General features: G+C 42.1%; 1 protein-coding gene and 1 long non-coding RNA gene across 2 annotated transcripts; both read left to right on the forward strand.

Annotated features, from left to right (window-relative positions):
- Positions 1 to 133: 133 nt before the first annotated feature.
- On the forward strand, positions 134 to 6,953 carry LOC148666970 (uncharacterized). Its single transcript, XR_015936988.1, has 3 exons — positions 134 to 236; positions 4,178 to 4,498; positions 6,538 to 6,953. It is a non-coding gene; the product is annotated as an uncharacterized LOC148666970 (long non-coding RNA).
- A 2,835-nt stretch (positions 6,954 to 9,788) lies between these two features.
- Positions 9,789 to 16,610, forward strand: LOC148666971 (scavenger receptor cysteine-rich type 1 protein M130-like). Its single transcript, XM_088632929.1, has 7 exons — positions 9,789 to 11,702; positions 11,914 to 12,228; positions 12,933 to 12,965; positions 13,107 to 13,145; positions 14,399 to 14,701; positions 15,425 to 15,493; positions 16,447 to 16,610. Exons 1-7 carry the CDS (start codon positions 11,423 to 11,425, stop codon positions 16,608 to 16,610), a joined length of 1,203 nt encoding a protein of 400 aa, XP_088489055.1. The 5' UTR covers positions 9,789 to 11,422.
- Positions 16,611 to 23,534: the final 6,924 nt, after the last annotated feature.

Consider the following 23,534-nt stretch of genomic DNA (forward strand, 5'->3'; position numbering starts at 1 on the left):
GCCGTCCCACCTGTGTGAGAGGTTCCTGCTGTCAGTCTGAAAAGGCAGTGCTGTGTGTGATTGGCGGGGCGGGGGGTTGTGTTGTTACTGGGGCTCCGGGGTGCGGAGCAGCAGCTCAGTTACCCTGTAGGCTCAGGGGTGAAGACAGGGGTCTCAGCTGTGCTCTGTCCTGATGACAATGGAGAGCTGCCTGTCCATCTTCTCTCTCGCTGTCCTGGTGCTGCACAGCTCAGCCAGTAAGTGGGACTCAGCCATTTTATTATTACTGTCAGATGTACAGTATGTAAAGAGCTAAGTGTGTTAAAGACTGCGGTATTATTGAGATTCCATTTTATTATTACAGACTGTGGCTTAATTAGAGATAGAACTCTTATGAAAGAGAAAAGTATTTCTACTGAAGGTGAGATCTTTAGCCTGAATAATTATGTCAGACAGGTGTAGTATCATTGATATCATGTTTGTTAAATAGAGAATTATCAGAGACTGGGACATTACTGGAGGTAAATGTGTTGTAAAAGACTGGAGTATTTTGAGCCAAGGACATTTTAAGGTTGGATAATACAGTAGTTATGTCATTTTGTAGAGTGGAGTAATTTAATTGTAGGAACTTTTCTGTGCATACTGTGTTAATAAGAAGACTATTAATTACCTTTTTTATTAAGTAGTGTGTTTGTGCCAGGGGTTATTTGACATATTTAGATAATTGTTGCAGCATTTCTAGAGACTGGGATAGTTTTATCACAGAAACTTGTCAAATTAATTACTGAGGAAGCCTGTCTGTATTATGGGGTGTTACTGGACACAGATACCACCAGGGCAGAGTGATAATACTGTCCAGTACAGAATGCAAGTCCTGCTACACAGCACCGACTCTCCTAGAGAAGTAGATTGTTAGTGAAAGTCTTGTCAGTGAAACACAGTCAGCACCATTGTAGTTTTAGTTATATACAGTGTAGCGGCGAGGCTTATTAATAAGGCAGAATTAAGTGTAAGTGAAAGTGATACTATTCATGCAGGCTGATTTAAGGTTCCTTTGATAAGGACAGCTCCCAAAGGGGGATGCACTTAGCTAAGCCTGGCTATCATGATCAATGGTCATCCATTGGCGCCTATCTGTCTAGGGAGTGCCAGATGGACATCTGGACTGCATTCCTAAGTGTCAGGAGTAAGTGACTCATATCTCACCTTGATCAACCAATCAGGGACTGGTAGGGCCGAGTAACCCACATGGGACTCTGATGCCCATGGAACTTTCAGCCAATCAACGAGCTGAAGTTCCTCCAGGTAAAAACAGGCAACACAGAGAGCCTGGGAGATTCAGTAAGATTCAGAAGAGATTCAGGAGAGAATTCAGTGGACTTTTCTAAAGGGCATTCAAAGGAGAATTCCAGGGCAGGACGGCCCAGGAGCAGAAGGCTCCCAAGGGTAGGACATTCTCGCAGCACGCCTCCTGACCATCCTGAGACTCAGCCCGGACAACCACGGAACGGCCAGTGTGTCCGAGTGCCAGAACTTTCCTTTGTTCTAAGAGTCTAAAGTGGAGGTTGCCAGAGAGTAACCAGCAGCAGGCCTTGTGAACAGGTCGGAACTGTGGACAGCTGAATCACTATTCAGAACTAGCTCTTCATCAGGAACGAACCGGTCCTCTTCCTGACTTGCTGGGACCCACAGTCATCTTTTCTCCTGTGCACAAACTTTGCTAGTTAAAGCCAACACTAACTAGCTGGTCAGTGAGCATCAGCAGCGCACCGTCGCAAGCCGCACAGCACAGCCTGGCACCGAGCCAGAGAGCGCGGATTGGACAGCAACAGCCTGCAACTGTTTCTTTGTGCCCGCAGGAGATCTGAGTCCCCAGAGATTGGATGAGTATTCAACTTCAATGCATTACAGCTGGAGAATTCAATTGCTATCCCAACCAGTTGATATCAATTTAATTCCTAAGAGTTATGTACTTGTTTGAGTATCTAATGTAGACCAAGTTCATTTATGAAACGGTCTTAATGAATGATATACTGAACGTATGTCCTCTTGATATGTGTAACTCTTTGTAACTGTCTGAATATATACCTTTTGTATTCTGATAACCCTCTCGATAAGATCTGTTAGGTTTACATGCATATTCTATGTATTAATAAATGTATCCTCGTGTATTAGTACCTGTGTGTGTGCGTTGTTTGAGTTATGTCGCATGGTTGGATTCTAAAGCCATCAAAAGAATCAACTTTGTGATTTACTGCTACAATTAATAATTGTCTCAGTAAATGCCCAAACCCTACAGAACTGGTGCCTTCAGAGAGCCACTACATTTAATTTTGCTATGGCTATGATTACATATTTGGCGTCCCTGAACGGCTATGAATGATTACATATTTGGTGTCCCTGGGCCGGTTTTCTTACAACAGTAATTTCTGAAACAGGAGCCCCTAGTTTGGTCCTACAGCTTCTTGTTTTTCAGAACCATTTATTTTGCTGCCATTATTCCTCTTTGTGTGTTCAGACAGTCTGGGGTTCCTGTCTTGTGTCTGTGTGAGATTTAATTGCAGGTATTTCCTTTGGGATTATGGGATTTGTTCAGCCTGGAGTATTTTTTTAGAGGAAGCTATATTACATAGGAAGACAATTGTTTGTGATCGAGGGATATGAAAGAGATACAGTACAGCTATGTTTTTGTACAGTGTAGAGAGCTGCTTATTTTGAACATTAACACTTTAAGACAGTAGCTGATTAAGAGAGACAGGGGGCCCGGAAAGTTAATGGAGTCTGATGAACGTTCAGAAGGAGGACAAGTCCCAGTTCCTCACACTAACACCCCCACCACTGCAGCAGCCTCCTGGTGTATCTGGGGGCTCTGACCTCCTCATCTCTAGGGTGTTAGAGACAGCAGACGTCAGGACAGCCTCTTCCTGCAGCTCCATCACTGGGGTCATCTGTTTCTTCTGAAATGTGTTAATGGTTGCCGGTTTATAGCCCTGAGGAGCTTACACAGAGGTTACACAGAGGAGCCCCATTTCCTCTCAACACCAGACTCACAGGAAAATTGTCTTGTGTGGTTTTGTCTCATGTGGTTTAAAGAAAAGAAACGCCATGTCTGATGTACACCATTGTACACCAGGTTTGCTGTGTTTAGACATTAAAAGGGACAGGCTGTACTATAGTAAAGGTGGCATTCTTTACACCTTCAGAAAAAGCAGAATATCAATTATTTTTAGAAAGTGGAGTCTTATTAGTCACTGAGGTGTTACAACAATAATTTAAGCCGGATAATGAAAATTGAATATTTAATTAATATTATACAAGTGAAATATTTAATTTGCCTGTCACCATCAGCTGAGAATCAGGACCAGAATGTCTCTGGACAAAAACACAAGAACATGGTTGGTGAACATATTTTAGTTAAACATACAATAATCTTATACATTTGGAATATGCTGTGTTTTAAATGGAATTCATTCTGTGAGTCATATATTAACATAGATCTTGACATTTATAAGCTGAAAAGACTTTGTTAAGTGAAAGAAAATCTGAATGTAAAAAATCAGTATTAAAAATGATTTGTACTATATAAGGGAACAACATTACATACTGCAAACTGAAAGTGAATGAATGTTTAATCTAAAAAATATCTAGTTATATTTTAACTAGATAATGGTTCATTAATGGTATATTTAAGCACAATCTATAAAGCACTTATCTGTTTGTGAACATTTTTGTACTGTTTCTATTTTGTGTTTTCTAAGGTCTCACTTTCAAATACAACACACTGAGTAAAGTGACACATCATTAAATCTCACTTTAAATCTCTTACCTTATATGGACAAACAGGCAGCAGCCAGTGGTATCATACAGTTTTTACATTTTTACATATAGGACCTGAGACACAGATACAACAGACCATGTGTCAGTGATGTAGGCTTCTGACTCCACAGTCACTGTCCACTGCAGTGACCACAGCTTCCAGAAACCCAGGAACACAAGTCCTAGAACTCTGACATCACACATCCCTGTCCAATGTGCTGATCACAGCTCTCACAGTGGTTAATGTCTGTGTTCTGAGAGCCATAGTCACTACGGTTTTTATGTCCCCTGTCCACTATAGGGACTATAGCTCCCAATACCCAGGAAGAAAAAGTCTCAGTCCTCTGTAGTCATAGTCATGCATATTTATCTCTCTCTCCAGGCAGTTCTGATGTGAGGCTGGTGAATGGAGCCAGTCCCTGTGAGGGGACAGTGGAGGTGTATCATGGTGGAGAGTGGGGGACAGTATGTCACTCTGGCTGGGATCTGGATGATGCTGCAGTGGTGTGCAGACAGCTGGGCTGTAGATCTGCTGTTTCAGCACCAGGAGGAGCTCACTTTGGACCAGGGTCTGGATCAGTCCTGCTGAATTGGGTCAACTGCAAGGGGTCAGAGGCTGCGCTGAGGGACTGTGGAAAACAAGAAGTGAAGCAGTATAGCTATTATCAGAATCATGGCTATGATGCTGGAGTGAAGTGTTCAGGTAAGATACACAAACTCTCTCCAGTCTCCAGCACTGAGGATAATTAAAACTCCTGCACCAATCTAGAGTCCTTCATCATTTGTCCATCCTCCCATTCTTACTGCTCCTGTCCTGCTGAGAGCTGTGACAGCACCCCTCAAAGTCACTGTGTGTCTTTTCTCCTTCTGGATTGTATTTCCTGCAGTGTGTAGAAAAGATATTGAAAACTGTCTGAAACCCCCAACCCCACCTGTATGATTCCTGTTAGGTTTTACAATTGACCAATAAAGAGGCCAAAGGACAGTGTTTGATCATAAGGCTGTAAATCTACGAATTAATTTACAGTATGTGACCGATAGATCTGTATAAACAAATTTATTCTTGGTCTTGATTTGAAAACTCCAGTTTGTCCCTCCTTGTAATTCATCAGGATCATTTTCACTTACAGTTCTGCTGTGTCTCTCTTACTTCTCCCTTTTCTCTATTTAAATTCAGATTCAAAGAGCTGTATTGATCAAAGAATTACAGCATTGACATTGAACATCAGTTGCTTTTCTCTGATATATTTACAAACATAACAACAATGACCGCATTCTGTGAGATGAAACAAATTAGACAGAATGGGTTTTCGGGCTGCCTTTTTGCCCGGCAGAGGAACGATACTTCTAGTAGAAGTAGAGAACTGACACGTAGTCTCTGAGATGCATTTCTTCTAGCCCTCAAGTTTGAACTAATAGCGAGAGACTCTTGGGCACTGATCAAGAAGAAATACAGATGTCCACTGTCTTGCAGCTGATGCTGGGGTTCTGAGGCAAACACAAGGGGAATCACATGAGAATGTTTTGAAGGTTTCTCTAATGAAGACCCAGGTGATACTAATTCCCATTTTCATGCAAAACTGGTTAGAGAGGGAACAGCTGGAGTGCCCTCTAGTGGTGTGCAGTGGAAAGACTTTTCACACTGTCACACCCCGCAGTTTTAAGATTAAACACTTAACCTTTTGAACAGAAAACTAAAAACAAAACAACACCATAAACCAAAGATTTTTAATATTGTAGTAATAACTGTTTCTGCTGGAGGGAACGTGAGAGATCTGTCAAACTCTCAACACCCTGGCAGCATCATATCCAAGGAAAGGGAACAGACTGATTTGATCATTTAACAAGATGTTTTTGTATTTTTTACTGGACATTTTTTTTTGTTGGACAGCCTGTTGTAGTGAAAGTATTTATTGGGACTCAGGAGTATGTTTATTTTTTAGTTTAATTTAATGCAGCTCTTCTAGAGGAAGGTCAATGGGATTCACTTGAGTAGATTTAAACCCAGCAAAGTACCTCCAGATCTGACAGTTTTATGAGCTACCACATCCCAAGAGCTACAGAATACAGGCTTTGTACAACTTGTACACGTTGTCTGATGATTTTAATTGTTGCTAAAGCTTCATATCTCAAGGTAGATCTGGTCATGAGGCTTCAGTTTCTCTGACTGCTGTTGAGACCCCAGGAGCTGCTCCTACTGTCTGTCTAGATCTCAGTCCTGCTTCATTCTCTCTCAAGATCTCAGGTCTGTACAGAGTCCAGTCCAACTCTCTGACTGTCCTTCTGTACCTCTTTAATTTGACAGTTTATATGTCCGAGCATTTAGAAATGCTACTTAAATTATTGAATAAAAAGATGGTTTTGTGCTGTTTTAAATTTAGGATTAATATATTTAATACAAAAGATCTACACACAGTTATCTTTTTACATTTACATTACTGTGTCATGTTATGCACACTGTTAATGTGTTCTAATACTGCTACAATTTGTCAGATGCTTTGTGTATACCTGTGTCACATGTCTGGTCATGTCTATTGTACTGGATGCAGATGGATGTGTCCCAGATGGATGAGATTAAAATAAGCAGGCATCAGTGTCACGCCAGAGCAGAACAAGACGTTTAAAACACAGAGAGGGTTCATGCTGATATTTTAAATACAGTAAATACTTGAAGGGTAACTCATAAGAACCTCAGTTACTGTCTTGCAGCATTGTGAAGATTAAGTGTCAACTTCTCTCCAGGTACAGGAGTGCGGTTAGCAGGGGGCAGGAGTCTCTGCTCTGGCAGAGTCGAAGTTCTGCGATGGCCATCCTGGAGTACAATCTGTGAGGCTGACTTTGACATGAAGGACGCAGAGGTCGTCTGTCGCCAACTAGACTGTGGATTTCCAGCACAGCTGCTGAGAGGGGCTCATTTTGGAGAGGGGCAGGGGCTGATCAGGACAGAGGAGATCCAGTGTCGGGGAAATGAGACCAGAATCCACGACTGTCCCACCTTAACCAGGGAGCATCAGAGCTGCACTCACAGCAATGACATCGGCCTGGTCTGTACAGGTGAGAGCACTGCTGTCTGCACTGATCCCCAGCAGTATCAACACTTCAATATCTCACTCTGAGCCGCACTCACAGCAATAACATCATCCTGGTCTGTACAGGTGAGAGTACTGCTGTCTGTACTGATCCCCAGCTGTATAAACACTTCAATATCTCACTCTGAGCTGCACTCACAGCAATAACATCATCCTGGTCTGTACAGGTGAGAGTACTGCTGTCTGTACTGATCCCCAGCTGTATAAACACTTCAATATCTCACTCTGAGCTGCTCTCTCAGCAATGACATTGAGCAGCCTGTCAATTTGTCCCTGGTTATCTCAGCAAACACTGGGACACCAATCATTTTTCTTACATCATGGAATTAAAAAAAATTATTAATAAAAACAACCTGTGCACTGTGCTTTTAGAATATATTATTAAGTGCAACTATAATTCAATCTGTGAATTATGTATTAGGATCTTGAGAGGTAAAAGCTAAAACACATTGTTCACATATTTATCATGTAAGCATAGCAAAAAAATATATCAATAAAACATAGTATTTAAATGAATTGTAGCATATAGTGTGTAATGGAAAAAAATATTTCACACTCCAAACTGAAGGTGATTGAAAATTTAATCAAAAAGAACAAATCTAGTTACTATAAATGTGCTTTGGACAGTAAGTATACACACTTCACATACAGTCTGGGCTGGGACTGACTCGCATCAACAGCAACATTCCCTCGAGCGCTCACCCTGTCATTCAGACTGGGTCAGGACGTCTTTCAATTAAACCTTCAGTCTTTCATTCAGGCTCCCAGTCACACTAATCACCTCTTTATTTGAAACTGTTCAGAACACCGAATCTCCATCATTAGAGCTAAACCTTGTGAACCTAGCGATCGCATTCCTCTCATAGTCAAGTTTATCACTCGGTTATTTTAATTTCTCACTACTCCTGCTCTTCGATCCTGAAATATTTTCTCTGTTTTAATTCTTTCCTTTTCCTCGCTGACTCTCCAGCCTTTCTTTTCTTTATTTCAGCTGGGAGACGGGTGTCCCTCTTTATTTTTTCTTTCTGCTCACCTTTTTCATTCAGCCCAGCAGCCTGCATTCGATCTGTTACTCCCTGATCATTCAAACTCTGAAAGAGCTCAAAGTCCTGCGCCTGGGATTCAATTATATCTCCTGCTGCAGATTTTCCATCTTTCTGCAGCATTACACTTCACATATTTCAGCACAAGTTGTGAAGCATCCATCTATTAAGAAAATAAGATTCTGTTTTGGATTTTATAACTTATTTTCAAAGTAGAATGTTGAAAAGACTTATCAGCGTTTAAATCTCTTACTTGATACAGACATGCAGTCAGTGTGTACTGTTAAGTACATGTGGGGCCTGAGACCCAGATACACCAGATACACCAAACCTGGTTTCAGTGATTCAGCCTTCTGACACCACAGCCACTGTCCACTGTACTGACCACAGCTTCCAGAAACCCAGAACGCCGTCATTACAGCCACTGTCCACTATACTGACCACAGCTTCCAGAAACACAGGAATGCAGTCATTACAGCCACTGACCACTTTACTGACCACAGCTTCCAGAAACCCAGAACGCCGTCATTACAGCCACTGTCCACTATACTGACCACAGCTTCCAGAAACACAGGAATGCAGTCATTACAGCCACTGTCCACTCTACTGACCACAACTCCCAGAAACACAGGAACACACTCATTACAGGTACTGTCCACTGTCCTGACCACATTTTCCAGTATAATATACATTAATATATAAGGTAATATAACTATGTCACCAATGGATCTGAGTTGAACAAATTGAAATCCTGGACGTTGGATCTGTATGCCATGGGCAACCTCCCAGCCACAGGCGCAGATCCTTAGCCACAGAGACAGTCCGCCCATGTACTAAGATAGCATTATTTTAGTTAATCATAATATTGAATATATATTGATTATTTCTATAAGAAATAAATATATGGTATACAGGGTAGTGGAAAAATTTGGCCTAGGTCTGTGTCTGTGTATGCCCTGAGATGGACTGGCATTGCTCTTTCACCAAAGCTGTGCCAGAGAATAAAGAAGTCACATGCCTCAAATTATTCCAATTTGTCAGGTGTCTGTTTGCTATTTTCTGAATGCCCTGTTTGTCACAGTACTGAATAGTACTGCAGGTATCTCTGCCTCACACCTATAACAATCGCTTCTCTCACAACTGTACAGAAAATATTACATTCAGCAATGAAACATACGTGTATCCCAGGAGATGGAAACATATTTTATCAAATATTTCTTTAAATACTGTTGTTGATTTTATTGGCACTGTTAAGTAATTGAAAGCAGCCCACTGGTGCTGTGGTTAACATTGCTGCCTCGGGTTCAATTCCTGGGGTGCTGTCTGTGTGGAGTTTCCATGGTCTCTCTGTGTTTGAGTGGGTTCCGTATGGCTGCTCAGGTTTCCTCCCAAAGTCCAAACACAGACTGATGGGTTAACTGGCTTCTGGGAACGGTGGTCATTGTGTGAGTGTGTCTGTCCTGTGATGGACTTAGCTTCCTGTCCAGGGTGAATCCTGCTTTGCTCTTGTTGCTTGTTGGGATAGGCTCTGGCTCTCCTGTGACCCTGCATTGGAAGAAGTGATTTAAACAAATAAACAGATATGCTGTAATGATAATTCCTTATACTCATATAGCGTTTTTCTGGACACTCCACTCAGAGCCCTTTACAGGTAATGGGGAATCCAACTACCGCCACCAATGTGCAGCCCCCACCTGGATGATGCGCCAGACTGCTCGGGACACACCAGGTCTCAGTGGGGAGAAGAGCAGACAGATGAAGCCAGTTCAGAGATGGGGATTATTATGAGGCCAGTGGAGTCCTCTCTGCTTTCCTGTCACGGACGTCCGTGGAGAGCAGGAGAGTGGAAAAAGACCCATATGCGTAGCGGCGGAACGGGAAAAAAGCCCAGGCTCGTTAGTGCAAAGAGTTCAGGAGTGCCGTATAGAAACCTATGCCCTCAGGTAGCGGACGTGGGGCGACCTGGTGCTAGGCAGGTCTCAGGACATCCGAACGTCAATGCTGAGGGAGGGAAGAGTGCAAGACCTGGAGATATATAGCCCAAGGGAAAGGGAGTGACCGGAAGGGCAGCAGGCAGGAAACTAGGGACAGGACAGAGTAGGAGCGCCCTCTGGCTGCAGAGGGCGTGACAATTCCCCCTAATAGTAATACAGAAGTATGTCTATATATGGATATACATCACAAAGTTCATGCAAAGATTAGTGAAGCAAACTGTTTAGCGCACTGCCCATGTGACTGTGTCTCAATGAGCATACCTAGTGATACATGACAAACTGCTCAAATGTTCAAATAAGCATAATTTCCCTGTAGAAATGTCTGAGGGAAATGTTGATAATAATCATCTTATATCTTAGATCATTTCTCTTGGCTTTAACTAGTTCTGCTTTATGTTCTGGGCATTAAGCCAACTTTCGACCACACAAGACTGCATAGTTTGCAAAAATACAGAAATTATACCATTGTTTCACTTGTCCCTTCAGTCTGATACAGGGAGCTGTTTGTTTTGCCTCAGTATCAGCTGGCCCAGGAGGTGATTCTCTACTCAGAGCTGCCCCCTCAGCAGGTCTCTGTGGTGGGGTGATTGTCACACTGGTTCAGATGAACCTGGAAGAGCCCCAAGACCCAGCTCAGCGTCTCATTTGTGTCATTTCTGTGGCTTTGCAATAGGCTTATAAAGAATTCCAAAGGGAGCAGTTCTGTTGCGCTCATTCAAGAAATATGCAATTTTAAATTGCATTCATGATGTGGAATTAAAGTTTAAGAATTGTCCCATTTTAAAGAGCCTTTAAAGGCCTCTTTATGGCATAAAGGGTCCTGCACTTTCTTGCAATGTTGTGTAGCTGGGCTCTGACTGCAGACCCAGAGATGTGTAGCTGGAGCTCCACTCCAGATGATCCATATGACTGTGTTTGTTTCTCTGAGATCTGCTGTCATGTGGAGAATCACAACACTGGCCTGGTCTTGAAGCAGAGTGTCTTTCAGTGCCAGGTCAGACAGTCCTGCTCCAGAAGTGCCAGGCTGTGGCAGTCCTGGTCTTGTGCAGAGTGTGTGTCAGTGCCCAGGTCAGACAGTCCTGCTCCAGCAGTGCCAGGCTGTGCCAGTCCTGGTCTTGTCCAGAGTGTGTGTTAGTGCCCAGGTCAGACAGTCCTGCTCCAGCAGTGCCAGGCTGTGCCAGTCCTGGTCTTTCCAAGAGTGTGTGTCAGTGTCCAGGTCAGGCAGTCCTGCTCCAGCAGTGCCAGGCTGTGCCAGTCCTGATCTTGTCCAGAGTGTCTGTCAGTGCCCAGCTCAGACAGTCCTGCTCCAGCAGTGCCAGGCCGTGCCAGTCCTGGTCTTGTCCAGAATGTGTCAGTGTCCAGGTCAGAAAGTCCTCCTCCAGCAGTGCCAGGCTGTGACAGTCCTGATCTTGTCCAGTGTTGTGAGAACTGTAGTATGTGATATTAAGTTTTCAGGCTGACAGCCTTTAGTTCTCTATTGCAGGTTTTGTGAGGCTGGTGAATGGACACCGGGAGAGTGGAGGTGAATCTCAAGAACACCTGGACCTCAGTGTGCGACTCTGACTTTGACTGGCAGGGTGCAGAGGTTGTCTGTCGTGAGCTGGACTGTGGGGCTCCTTCAGTAATACACAGTGGGGATCATTTTGGACAGGGCCTGGGTCCAATCGGGTCAGAGCAGTTCCAGTGTACAGGACAAGAGTCCAAGCTAAAGCACTGCCCCACTGCAGCCAGGCCAGAGCAGAACTGCTCCCAGAGCAGAGCTGTGCATCTTACTTGTACAGGTAAGAGAGTCACATCTCTGTCCTTCATGGAGATGATTGTAGTGTATTTCAAAATGAAAAAAAGTATTTTCTTAGTCTAAGCTTGCGGTTGGCTTCTCAATCACTATGTGCTGGATTTTGCAGTTTTGTTCACTGTGTTTATCCTTCAATTTGTTGTATTTCTTGTGGCCTGCTGTGGTGTCATGCTGGTGAAGTTCTCTCCTATCTGCAGGATACACAGGGTTCAGGCTGGCGAACGGCTCGGACTTCTGCTCTGGACGACTGGAGCTGCAGTACGACAGTAAATGGGGGACTGTGTGTGACCAATACTGGGACCTGAGAGATGCCAGTGTTTTCTGCCAGCAGCTGGGCTGTGGGGAGGCTGTAGCAGCTCCAGGACAGGCCTGGTTTGGACAGGGCAGTGGACAAGTATGGGCAGATGTGTTTGAGTGCCAGGGCAATGAGAGTCGTCTCTCACACTGCGCTGTCTCTTCATGGGGGAGAGCAGGGTGCTCTCATGGACAGGACGCAGGAGTCATCTGCTCTGGTGAGAATCGTGTTTAAAAATCATGTGCTTACACACAGCAGCACATTGTCTTGTCACGGATGTCGGAAAGGACAAACCGTAGAATGACAGGAGAGCGAAAAGACCCTATGCGTAGCAGCGAGACGGGGGTTAGCCCGGGCTCAGCTGTTCAGGAAATGCCATATAGAAACCTATGCCCTCATGTAGTGTACGTGGGGCGACCTGGGTGCTAGGTTTCAGCACATCCGAACGTCAATGCTGAGCACAGGCAGAATGAAAGACCCGGAAATATATAGCCCCAGAGAGAGAGAAACACCAGAAGGACAGTAAAGAACCGGAAATGAGAGACAGGACAGAGAAGGAGCGCCCTCTGGCTGCAGAGGGCGTGACAGTCTTCATGATTGACTGAATACGTGCTCTGTTACACACTGCCGGTTCTACATACTGCCAGTTAATGATAGTTAATGATTAATTTTAAACATATATAACAAATATTATATATTAGATTACTGCAGAATTTTCTTCAGTTGGGTAGACAAACATAGTAAGGAATACAAATTAGTTTTCAATCTTTATTCAGGTCACTGTTAGTGCTAAAAGACAAAAGAATGTGCTTGACCTATGTATCCTGTATGAAGAACTGGCCTGTTTACACACATACCTGACACACCACTTGTGAAACATTACACCTGCGGACGGTACTGAGCTCTTTCTTTGTTTTACAGACTCGAAAAGCAGCAAGGATCTACCCGCAAAAGGTACGTTGTAATGGCCCCAGGTATAAGGACTTACTTTGTCACATGGCAGTTAAAACAGGACTGCTTCTTCATTACTGCTGTTAAACTGCTTCACTCACACATAATTCACACACCTATGTCTCTCTCTCTTTGTGTTTACAGGTTTTCCGTCTTCAGTGGTTCCTTCCTTTGTAATATCAGGTATAAACTGGCCCCCATTTTGTATCCTTACGGCTCATATCTGTTGTGTGTGTTGAAGCCTCTGTTACTCACTTGACTCCCGAATTAGGCTGAAAAGACTGCTGCTCTGTGTTTTCAAGACTGTCCTGCTCTGCCACCCAAACACAAACAGGCAGGGCTCCGTGGAAACACTGCAGTTTGTCTGGAGTAATTGTCTCTCTACCTTAACATTTCAGGTATAATGGCGATGTTAAATACAAAGTCTGATAAATGTATAGACAGTAAACAGATAAAGCAATGCTGGCACTGAAGGTAGTGGCTTCTCAAATTCTCCTCCACTAGTGACTGAGAATATGGTGTGGACAGCTCATGATCTCAGTCCTCCAGTGAAGTCTAAGACCGAACTGTCAACTGTCAACTGACAACATCGGCAAGGCCTATTGCCTGTTTTGTCTTGGTCTTTGCGTTTCTCAGTTTGTGCCTCAAAGTTTTCATTTTGGTCAGATCCGAGATCCCGTGGAATCACTTGATGTTGGATGTCCTTGAATGTGTTCTGCTTTTACTTTTTCTGCTACTGCTGAAGGGCCAAGAACAATAAGAATGATCCTATAATGGGATCTGAATTTAATTTAATCAAGGTCACAACCCTGAAGTCTGTAGTACTCCCATCCAGGTCTTGTTGTGTTGTGCTGTCCAGGTTGGAACATAAGCATGCCTATATACTCCTGTCACCTATATGTCAAATGTATGATTCATGACAACTCACCCTAAATAGCTGTAAGGTTAAAAAAATCATGCTCTTTATTTTAACAGTGCAGGGCAAAGCACCGTAAGCTGCTGTCAAGGTGAAACACAGAGGACCTGTGCCTCAGACAGCCTGTGCTTCATGGTTTTTATACCTTACCGATTGTCGTCCAGCTCCAGGTCAGGTGACCAAAACCAGAAGCTCAATCCTCCAAAGCTTTCTGGGAAACATAGTCTAGACAAGGCTGTCATCTTGTTTGAAACTGCTGGGCTCTCTTACACCTTGTTACACCTACAGTACCTGAGTCATTTATGACTGGAAGAGCACAGTAACGTGGACTATTTTCTGCTCATATTTACTTGCTAGTAGTTCAAATAGGTAGCTGCATCAGCATGCATAGGCTGCAAAGGAACAGTTGTTTCTTTTCAGCATGGAATAAACCTCTACTTGTTACGTATTTACTTGCCATTTCTTACCAGTGCTGAGTTAAACATTGGACTCAGGATTTGGTTCCCTCTTGTCTTGACAGATCACACTCTCCTGAGGCTGTCTGCAGGATGTTCAGGACAGGCAGAAGTTTACTACAATGGCACCTGGGGCAGCATCTGTGCCAACAGCATGACAGAAACCACAGCTACTGTGATCTGTAAAGATCTGGGCTGTGGAGACAAGGGCACCATCAGAGAGACAAACTCCAGGCTGAGCCCTGATCCCAAATGGCTGGACTATTTCTCCTGTCACAAACATGACTCCACCCTGTGGCAGTGTCCCTCCTCCCCCTGGGGTCAGAATGACTGCACAGACCGAGAAGTGGCTAACATCACCTGCTCAGGTACAGAGGGAAGAGTGATGCTGCCTTCCTCTTGAGCAGCTCTGCAGTGATTGTCTCGTCATGAGCTTTCAACAGAATTCTTAGCAATTTATATCCAAACAAAAGTATAAACTATTTTCTGTGAGTTTGATTTTGTATATGATCATTAATCTTTGAAGGTCCTAGAAAAGAAGCTGACAGTAGCACTCCAGCCCCTCAGGAAGAGCAGCCTCAGCTGTTCAGTGTGTAAAACAGTCAGAGACACTGCAGCCCTGAGCTGAGGAACAGAATCAGTTACCCCGTCATTCTCTTTTTGGAGTCATTCAGTAACCTCTTTTAAATTCAGTAATTCTCTTTTAAAATAATTAATTGTTCTAAAACAGCTTTAACAATAAAAAATAAATCATTAATTATTGAATGTATTATGGAAGACCTAGTAAGGTTTTATATGCTTTAACATTTAGATGTATATTTTACATATTCTACACTCTGGACACTCCACTCAAAGTGCTTTACAGGTAATGGGGACTCCCCTCCACCACCACCAGTGTCCAGCCCCACCTGGATGATGCCACGGCAGCCATAGTGCGCCAGAACGCTCCCCACACATCAGCTATCACTGGGGAGGAGAGCAGAGTGATGAAGCCAGTTCAGAGATGGGGATTATTAGGAGGCCATGACTGGAAATTTTATTGCACCGTTACTATTTTGAAATGTTTTGAATAATTAAACTTGTCTTGATAGGCCCCAAGAGAAACCACACTCTAATCACACCATCACACCAGGAAGAAAAGCCTCAGAAGCAAACCCAAGGTGAGCTCACTGTGCAGATCTGTCAGTCACACAGCAGCCCTGACCACAGGACATGATCCAGAGGACTCTTTATTCCTCACTGGTCTCCTTCATAGTCACTGAGCTGACAGCCCTCAGTAACATCACTGCTCTCTTCCAAGAACAGTCGTCAGAGAGACCTCTGAGCTGAAGGCATCTGGGACTGTGTTTAGCTCTTGGTGGTCAGGTCCTCAAGAATGAAAAAAAAAAGATTTTAAATATAGGATGTTTTTGATATGTTTTTGCACTGCTCTTTCAATTAAGTCAAATCAAACAAGTGATATGTCCAAACATTCACAAATATATCCCTTTGTTTAACAAATTCCAGTACTCTTTGTAAGAATTCTCATATTAAGTATAATCCTAAATAAAACCAAAGTTCTGTATCTGTTTCGGTGACCATCTGTGAGTTTCCTGGTTCCCAGCCTCTTTGAAGTAACTCTTTCTTGCCTCACTAGTTCCCATCCTGTTCCAGGAAGACAGGCTGTCTTCTCTTGGACTTGATCAGTGTTTTAAATTCACATCCTTAAGGGATCGATCTGTTCTGTGTCTGGTCATTGTGTAACTTTTATATTTCCTCGAGAAGAAGAAGAAAAAGAACATGAACAGCCCTTATCCTCAGAGGAAGGGCAGATTTACATAGATCCGTTGTGCCAGCTTTACCAGGAAAGGAACGGCTTGGAACGTTGCTCTCAGAGTCCACTAACAAGATACGAACACAAGTCTAAACTCTAGCTTTGAACAGCACGATTTTCGCTGGACTGTAACCAGGGCTGGAGGCCACTGAGGTAAAGATACTGTATTTGATAAAAGAGTATTTAAGGATATTGAAACCACAGTGACAGGAAAACTAGGTGCCATTGATTGAACAGGGAGAGCAGTCTTTCCATGAACATCAGCTTTCTGATTAATAATGGCCATTTTAATTTCCACAGGGACAGCTAATACTTCCACAAGAGCTTCCCCTTTCTACCCAGTGTACGCCACACTCATGGTGTGTGGTCTGAGCGGGATGATCTTTGCCATCACTTTTGCAAGAATGAAATCCAAGAAAAAGGTGACGCTGGAATTGGATTGCACACACGTGCGGAAACAGTGAGGTTTCGCTCCCTTTTGCCTGGAGAAGGTTAGAGTTTTGTTCTATTTTAAAAATAAAAGCAGGAACCTCCAGGATCCTTAGGTACAAAGTTCCCCTGAGTTACGCTGGCTGAAATATAGATCTTCCATGTTGAGCAAGGCCAGCAGGGAGCAGCTGTAACCCCTTAGGAAATAGCTACAGTTTCTCAAATCACTCAAGAAGTCAGTTTTATTCCTGTTCAAGCTTAGTATAAAACAGTTTCAGACCTTGTTCTAATTTTCCAGGAGTAATCATCCTTGGCATGGAACTTCCATTCCTCTAAAACTCACATTCCAGTCCTGAATTAATACTTAATTGCTGAACTAACCCAAGTGCTTCACTTTGGTGAATTGAGTTCACAACGAAGATTCAGGAGGGATTACAGCTGCCCTAGCTTAGAATTATTTTGACATCATTTCCAAAATTTAAAACATTTTCACTTTTTCCATGGACCATCTTATGCCCAGATGATGACCTCCAGTTCCTCACAACCAGACTGTTTCTGCATGTTTTCCCTCTGACATTTCACAGCCCCCATCACATGCTTCTCAGTTCAAGCCACCTTTCTCACCAGATCCATCTTCTCAAACATCCCTGTCATATCAAAGATCTGCTGTTGTTTCTTCTTCTACAATGCAATAAAACAATCCTGAACTATCTCTATCGCTTTCTGCTGCAGATCATGGCTCTGGTCGATTACAGATACACTGTAGCACCTGTAGTGCTTCTGCTCTATGCTCCATTACTTTTCCTGATATCAACAACTGGACTTCAGCCAAACTCCAACAAACTGAAACAAAACCCACGATAAACCACCCCTGGTCCTCCAGGACATCCATATGACATCATGAACTATGCTGCTATATTCTGAACCTATAGATGCACTATGAACCTCTCTTCTCTAATTTCATCTGTCCGTCTAGCCTTGATGGCCTCCTCCATGTATCCCAAAACCAGTAAATCTTTTTTTTCTGCTCAAAATCATCAACTTCCACCATATTCTAACCCCAGGTCTAGATCCCATACCTTCTCCACTGTCTTCCAGTTATTCTTATATACCTGTCCCCAGCATCCCATCTGGCTCAGTTCAAATGCATTCAGTGCCATCCTTACCATAATCCAGTTTTTGGTCCTAAATGTCCCTGATGCCACAGTCAGCAGGTATCTTCTCTCATTCCTGTCCCACTGGTGTCCAATGTAGCTTGGTAGGAGTCCTCATTTCCCACACACCCCCTTCCTCATCTGTTCTGCTTTTAGATTCCCATTTATCCAACCTACCATACGCCTACTAGCTACCCCAACTTTTCTCACAACTTTCCAGATCTCTCTACTCTAGTTTCCTTGACACAGTTAGGAATTTCCCAAGTCCCTCCCTCTAAAACTTCTTTTAAAGCTCCTTTCACCAAGGATTTCTCTCTTCATTCTGCTTTTTTGCCATTTCCTTTGTATTTCTGATTTCTGTGGTGAAGCTGTGACCTGCTCTATGTGCCTCCTCCAAACGTTCGCTACAAACCCTGCATCACGTGCTTCATCTCTCCACCCCAACTGATATTCCCAAACTAGCTTCTGAACTGCTCCACCTCCCCAATCAGTTTCCCTCATGAACATGATGGCCTTTCTTTCAGTTTTTAGATTGGTTTACTCATTCTGCTTTCCTCTCTCTTGCCTGGCTCTGGGTCTGCACACTTTGCAGCCTCCCGTGGTTGGTGTCAAACTGGTGCTGTGTTGGCTCATTACTTATCCCCCTTCTACAGCTTCCATCCATGAGTGTAGTTGATATTTCTTCTTCTTTCTGTGATTTAATTTGAAATACTGTATATTCTCATCTCTCTTTTAAGCAAATATTACCAAGCAATAGCTCTGTTCCTATTTCCTCATCAAGCTACTCTTCCAGGTTGCAGCAGTGTCTTCCACTGTCCACCCCAGAGGACCAGTTTCAAGCTAGCCACTTCTGATAGTGTTGCGTGCTGTTGGCTGACTTGCATCCTGTCACCTGCATCATATGTCCTTTTCATTAACCATGAGTGTTATTCCAAAACACAGCCTGATCACATCTATCTGATCAAACATCTGTCAATGTTTCCCCATTTATTCCATGATTGGTTCCTGCAAAACCGCAGATGAACTGATTTACTCTTTTCTCAGGGTTTAAAATCAGCATTAACAGGCTGTTTCGTGTTCTTCCTAGGATTGTTGACCAGGGCGGGGGACATTCGGGAATGTGAGTCTGAGAAAGTCTCACATTTATGGACAGTCTGTCCACAAACAAAACATTCCTGTTAGACAAGAAGAATGTAAAAAAAAACAATTACTTTTTGTCAATGAAAACCTGTGTGTGTGTCTCTCTCTGCTGAATGTCTCCCTCTCTCTCTGCTGAATGAATAAAAGCATTTTATTAAAAACTGGTTTGTCTGGTATTTACTTTGGTCCCTTTTAACTGTTTTTCGATCTACTGTATTGCTTTGAGATGCCACTTTTAAAGGTGATATGTAAAATAAAGTTTTTTATTATTGTTATAGAGAAACATGATCAGATTTTCCCTGGTTCAGAAAAAAAGATCTAAAGTGCTACACCTAACTTTCTTAATTCGATGTATTTAAAGCAGTGAACTACTGTAGGTGTAACATAACATTCAGAAATACAATCGAGAATAGTTTTGTGGTGTTTGTATAGATGAAACGTTCCTAAAACGTATAACGTAACAAAATTAAAGACGATTAAAATCTGTCATCTTTCCACTTGTACTGTATGTCATCGGAAAATACAAGAAGTTTCTGCTTTGTGTAAGGATGGTATCAAAAAGTAATCTAAGTGGTGAGAAAGCTGTGCTCAATGTATTTAAGGGACTTAAAAGTAAAAGGAGATGCTTCATATTGCTTGACTAATTTTAAAAACTAAGTTATAAATGCAGACACTCCCTCGGTGCCGCGCCGGGTGTAAATATCTAAATATACATTCGTCCCCGGGCAGAGGCCGAAGAGCGCCTGGCTGGGGTGCGCGGGGAAGAGCAGGACAGGAGTGAAAGTGGTCAGGGCGGGGTTTAGGAAGGCGTACAGTCTGGGCAGGTATAGATTACACTTTTCTAAAACGTATTTGAAAAATAAAAACGATTACAATCTAATCCTTCCACGTTTGATCCCAAAATCCCAAGAAAAATAAATCTAAACAAGTAGAAAGCTATGCTGAAAGTTTATTAAGATACTTAGAAGACAAAGATACTGTATCAATTTATGTTGCATTAGCCTGATTATGATTAAAAAAACACATATAATTAAACACGCGTTTGCGATTTAAATCAAAACACGATTTAAATCAATATAAATGTTTATATTGTAATGCATACTGTCCAGCCTCCATTTCTCTATAAAAATTTACTCTATTACAAATTTACAATTTGTTGATAATAGAAATGTTAGGTTCTCTAAAGCTTTGTGATAGTTGACCCACCCAGGCAGCAAAAGATCAGCTGCACTGGTAAGATGCGACACCGAAGATATGATTAATAACCTTTTAAATCTGAAGGGAGATCTGAAGGGATCCCCCCCACACACACAGACAATAGAAGCAGAAAGCAGATGCAGGGACCTTTGTCAGAAGGGAAGAAGGCGACTATTTATTGGTATCAAAAATGACTTAGAATCAATCATGTTGTGATATTTTGAAATATAAAAGTCAATTGATTGTCCATAATATTGCTATTCTATTTTTTCGAAGAAATGTTTGTTAAAAGAAAAGTCACAGCGCCAGCTGCATTTGAACACCTGGGAGTTGGTAATCAGGCACGTAGACCAGTGGGCTACAAGGAAAGTCACATGAAGAGAGAGGCGAAACAGCCCTACACAGCCCTGTCGCAGTACACGAATATAATCATATCATTATTAATTTCTTGAGATACGCGATTCCATATTATATTCCCTTTTAATCAAATTCTAAAAGTATGCTTGTTGACTCCGGTATCACGTTAGTTAAAGACTTCGATGCTTAAAATGTTTAGGGAGAAATGGAATACTGGTGTGTATGTTTTCTTTAAAGTACCGAGACCAGCCATATACTGTATGTTTAAGTTCCAAAATTAATATTGTTTATGGCCTTCACACGCGTTGCAGTATGCTCCTATTCTTTTTATGCTCAGGCACTAAGATTTCCCTTCAGTGGTAAAATTCCATATAAATATTCAATACTACAACAGGCACAGTAAAGACGTTTACTGTAAATCTTTCTACGACAGACCAACGGACCACGAGTGCCCCTGTCGGTCAACCAATCACGTACCGCGGTACCGCACGTCATCTTGTGTCACAATGCGCGATGCCGTAGCCAATTACCTCCGGTATGTGTCTGTACCGCGCACTTTGAATGGCTGCATCTGTATATAGTTAAAGGTCTATTATACATCAAAGATAGATTTTATAGGTGTAGAAACTAGTAAATCAAGCCAATGATTTGGTTTAGAAATTTATTCTGAAAATATACAATTATTCACATCTGAAAAATATATAGTTCAAATTATGCATTTTATACAATATTGTAATAAACAAATGGCTAATCATCATAAAAAACACAAGTATTAAACTTCAGCTACAAATTCTGGTAACATGGCAATATATATAGTAATGACAAACACAAACTAATTACATGAACATGCTAATATTTAACTCAAAACCAAATTTCGATTCAAATATGAGTTTTAAAAATTACAACTTCTATATTTCCACGAAAATATTATTAATGTAGCACAAACACTACTTTCTAATAAAGACAGAATGAAACTGTTCTGTGTCTCATGGTGATCCTCTTCTCGATCCTAATGAAATGTTTAACATGATCCCCCGAGAAAAAAAGGTGTCAATTTCCACCTGGAATGATTGATGCCCCATCAAACATTTTGTAATATTCCAGGAAGTTCATACTGTAGATACCTGATTTGTGGCTTAAATTCAAGGTAAACAAGACTAAGGAAACAAGCTGAAAACTTGATGTCAAACTTGATGAATTAAATCACCGAAACATTGCACAACATTGGGCAGTATGTGCCAGAAAGCAGCTTCCGCTATCCCTTCGATAGCTCAGTTGGTAGAGTGGAGAACTGTAGTGGAAATAGTGGGGCATCCTTAGGTCACTGGTTTGACTCCAGCTCGAAGGAATGTGCTTTTTGTGTACTTTAATCTAAGATGATCTAATCTATTAAAATAGTGAATCTTTTTCACTCAGACGTTGATCAAAAGCTCGATAAATCATGAAGCAGAGGCTCTTGTTCCGAATTCAACTCACGTCTGATTGTCTTGTTTTGGCCAAAATCTGATCTTTGAATTCATGGACTACTCTGTCTGCTTTGTAATTCAAAAGTATATACAAATGTCAAGTTTTTTTTGTAGATATAAAGGTGTTCTCTGTTTTCAAAGGATAGGTACTTAATTGGCTTTATGATTTGGTATTGATTTTGTATCGTTATATTATTAAGTTTGTGTTTTTTGTGTTTTTAACGTATTGTGGACTTATTTTTGAAACAAATGCTTACAAAGGCAAACACGGCACACATCTGTTTATACCAGCGGTGAATTGTACATTTTTTAAGTACAAGCTACTGTTCACTTTTGGGAGTATAACAGGTTCGATACAAAGTGACAAAAATATAAAAGGGGAAAATACCCCGGACTGCGTGTAAAGGCCTCGTTATGACTGTTGTTTTATTGTTAAATGCGGCGTACTGTGCATGAAATGTTGCAGAAACACAATCTGATATTTTAATAATTATTATTTTAATAATTTGATAAGTATGATGCCCCGGATCCAAATATTCAGTTCTGATTTTTTAACCTTTTAACCTTCTCGCAGCTACAGGCGAGACTGAAGCTGGTGATATGAAGGCACGCGCTGGTACACGTCTAACTTTCACAATCGCGATAAACATTTTTTTTAAAGAACTTTGAAAATCTAGATATAGACATAGATAAAACGATGTTTACATTAAACGATTTTGAATCAAATTTGATCTTTGTACATTGCATTTTACATTGAAAAAAACATGCAAACCTAATCCACCAACGGACAGAGCAATATTTTACGTTGCCTTCCAGAGCTTCCAGCGTGTGATGGATTTGTATGAGCGTCTGTATGATACCACTACAGCACTGGCGCAGGTGCAAAATCCACTTTCACACGACTTTTTCAGTGTCTTCTCCTCTCACAAATGGACCGAAGGACAGGAGCCAATATTAGAGAAAACAACAGGTGTTTAAACAGAGGATGTCCCAATGTCTGGGACAACGCATTGTGATTTTGTATAAACGCAAATGGTTTCTCATTTAAAAGCCAACAACATTCTTTTTCTCCCTGGCGCTAATAAGCTACCACACTTGCGAGCTGTTGTGTGAAAGAAAATTCATATGTGCGTAGGAAGGCAGAATAAAATCCAGAACTGTATTGGTGATATTGATAAACAGGGCTCATGTTCACAATAAAACTTTATTGTATAAAACGTTAAAATTCATAAATATAATTTTTTAATTATGCAAAGTGTCTGTTAAACCATTCATGAACGATTTTTAGACAAAAAACACACCATTATATGAGAAAATATATTTAATATACTTCCAGCACAGGAAGCCAGGCTGTTCTGTGAGGCTGTGGGTGTCAGTGTGATGAGGCAGCTGAGAGCTGATCTGTACAGGGAGACACACAGGTGAGTCCAGTGTTCAGAGCTCTAGTGCTGCACAGGGAGACACACAGGGGAGGCCAGTTTTCAGAGCTCTAGTGCTATACAGGGTGACCCTCAGTGTTCTCCCCTCCCTACACAGCTCTCTCAGTGTGTCTCTCAGGGCTGAACAGGAGGGGCTTTTACTGTCAGAATGGAGGCTGACTCTCAGAGCTCCAGTGTCAGTATGAGGAGAAGCTCTCAGACCTGAC

This window comes from Lepisosteus platostomus, chromosome 5, assembly GCF_059453375.1.
Source record: "Lepisosteus platostomus isolate fLepPlt1 chromosome 5, fLepPlt1.hap1, whole genome shotgun sequence".
NCBI lineage: Eukaryota > Metazoa > Chordata > Actinopteri > Semionotiformes > Lepisosteidae > Lepisosteus > Lepisosteus platostomus.

Coding starts and splice junctions, on each gene's coding strand:
- LOC148666971 (XM_088632929.1), top strand. CDS start 11,423: ATGGACACCGGGAGAGTGGAGGTGAATCTCAAGAACACCTGGACCTCA. Junction 12,229..12,932: donor CGCAGGAGTCATCTGCTCTG/GTGAGAATCGTG, acceptor TTTGTTTTACAG/ACTCGAAAAGCAGCAAGGAT. Junction 15,494..16,446: donor GCCTCAGAAGCAAACCCAAG/GTGAGCTCACTG, acceptor TAATTTCCACAG/GGACAGCTAATACTTCCACA.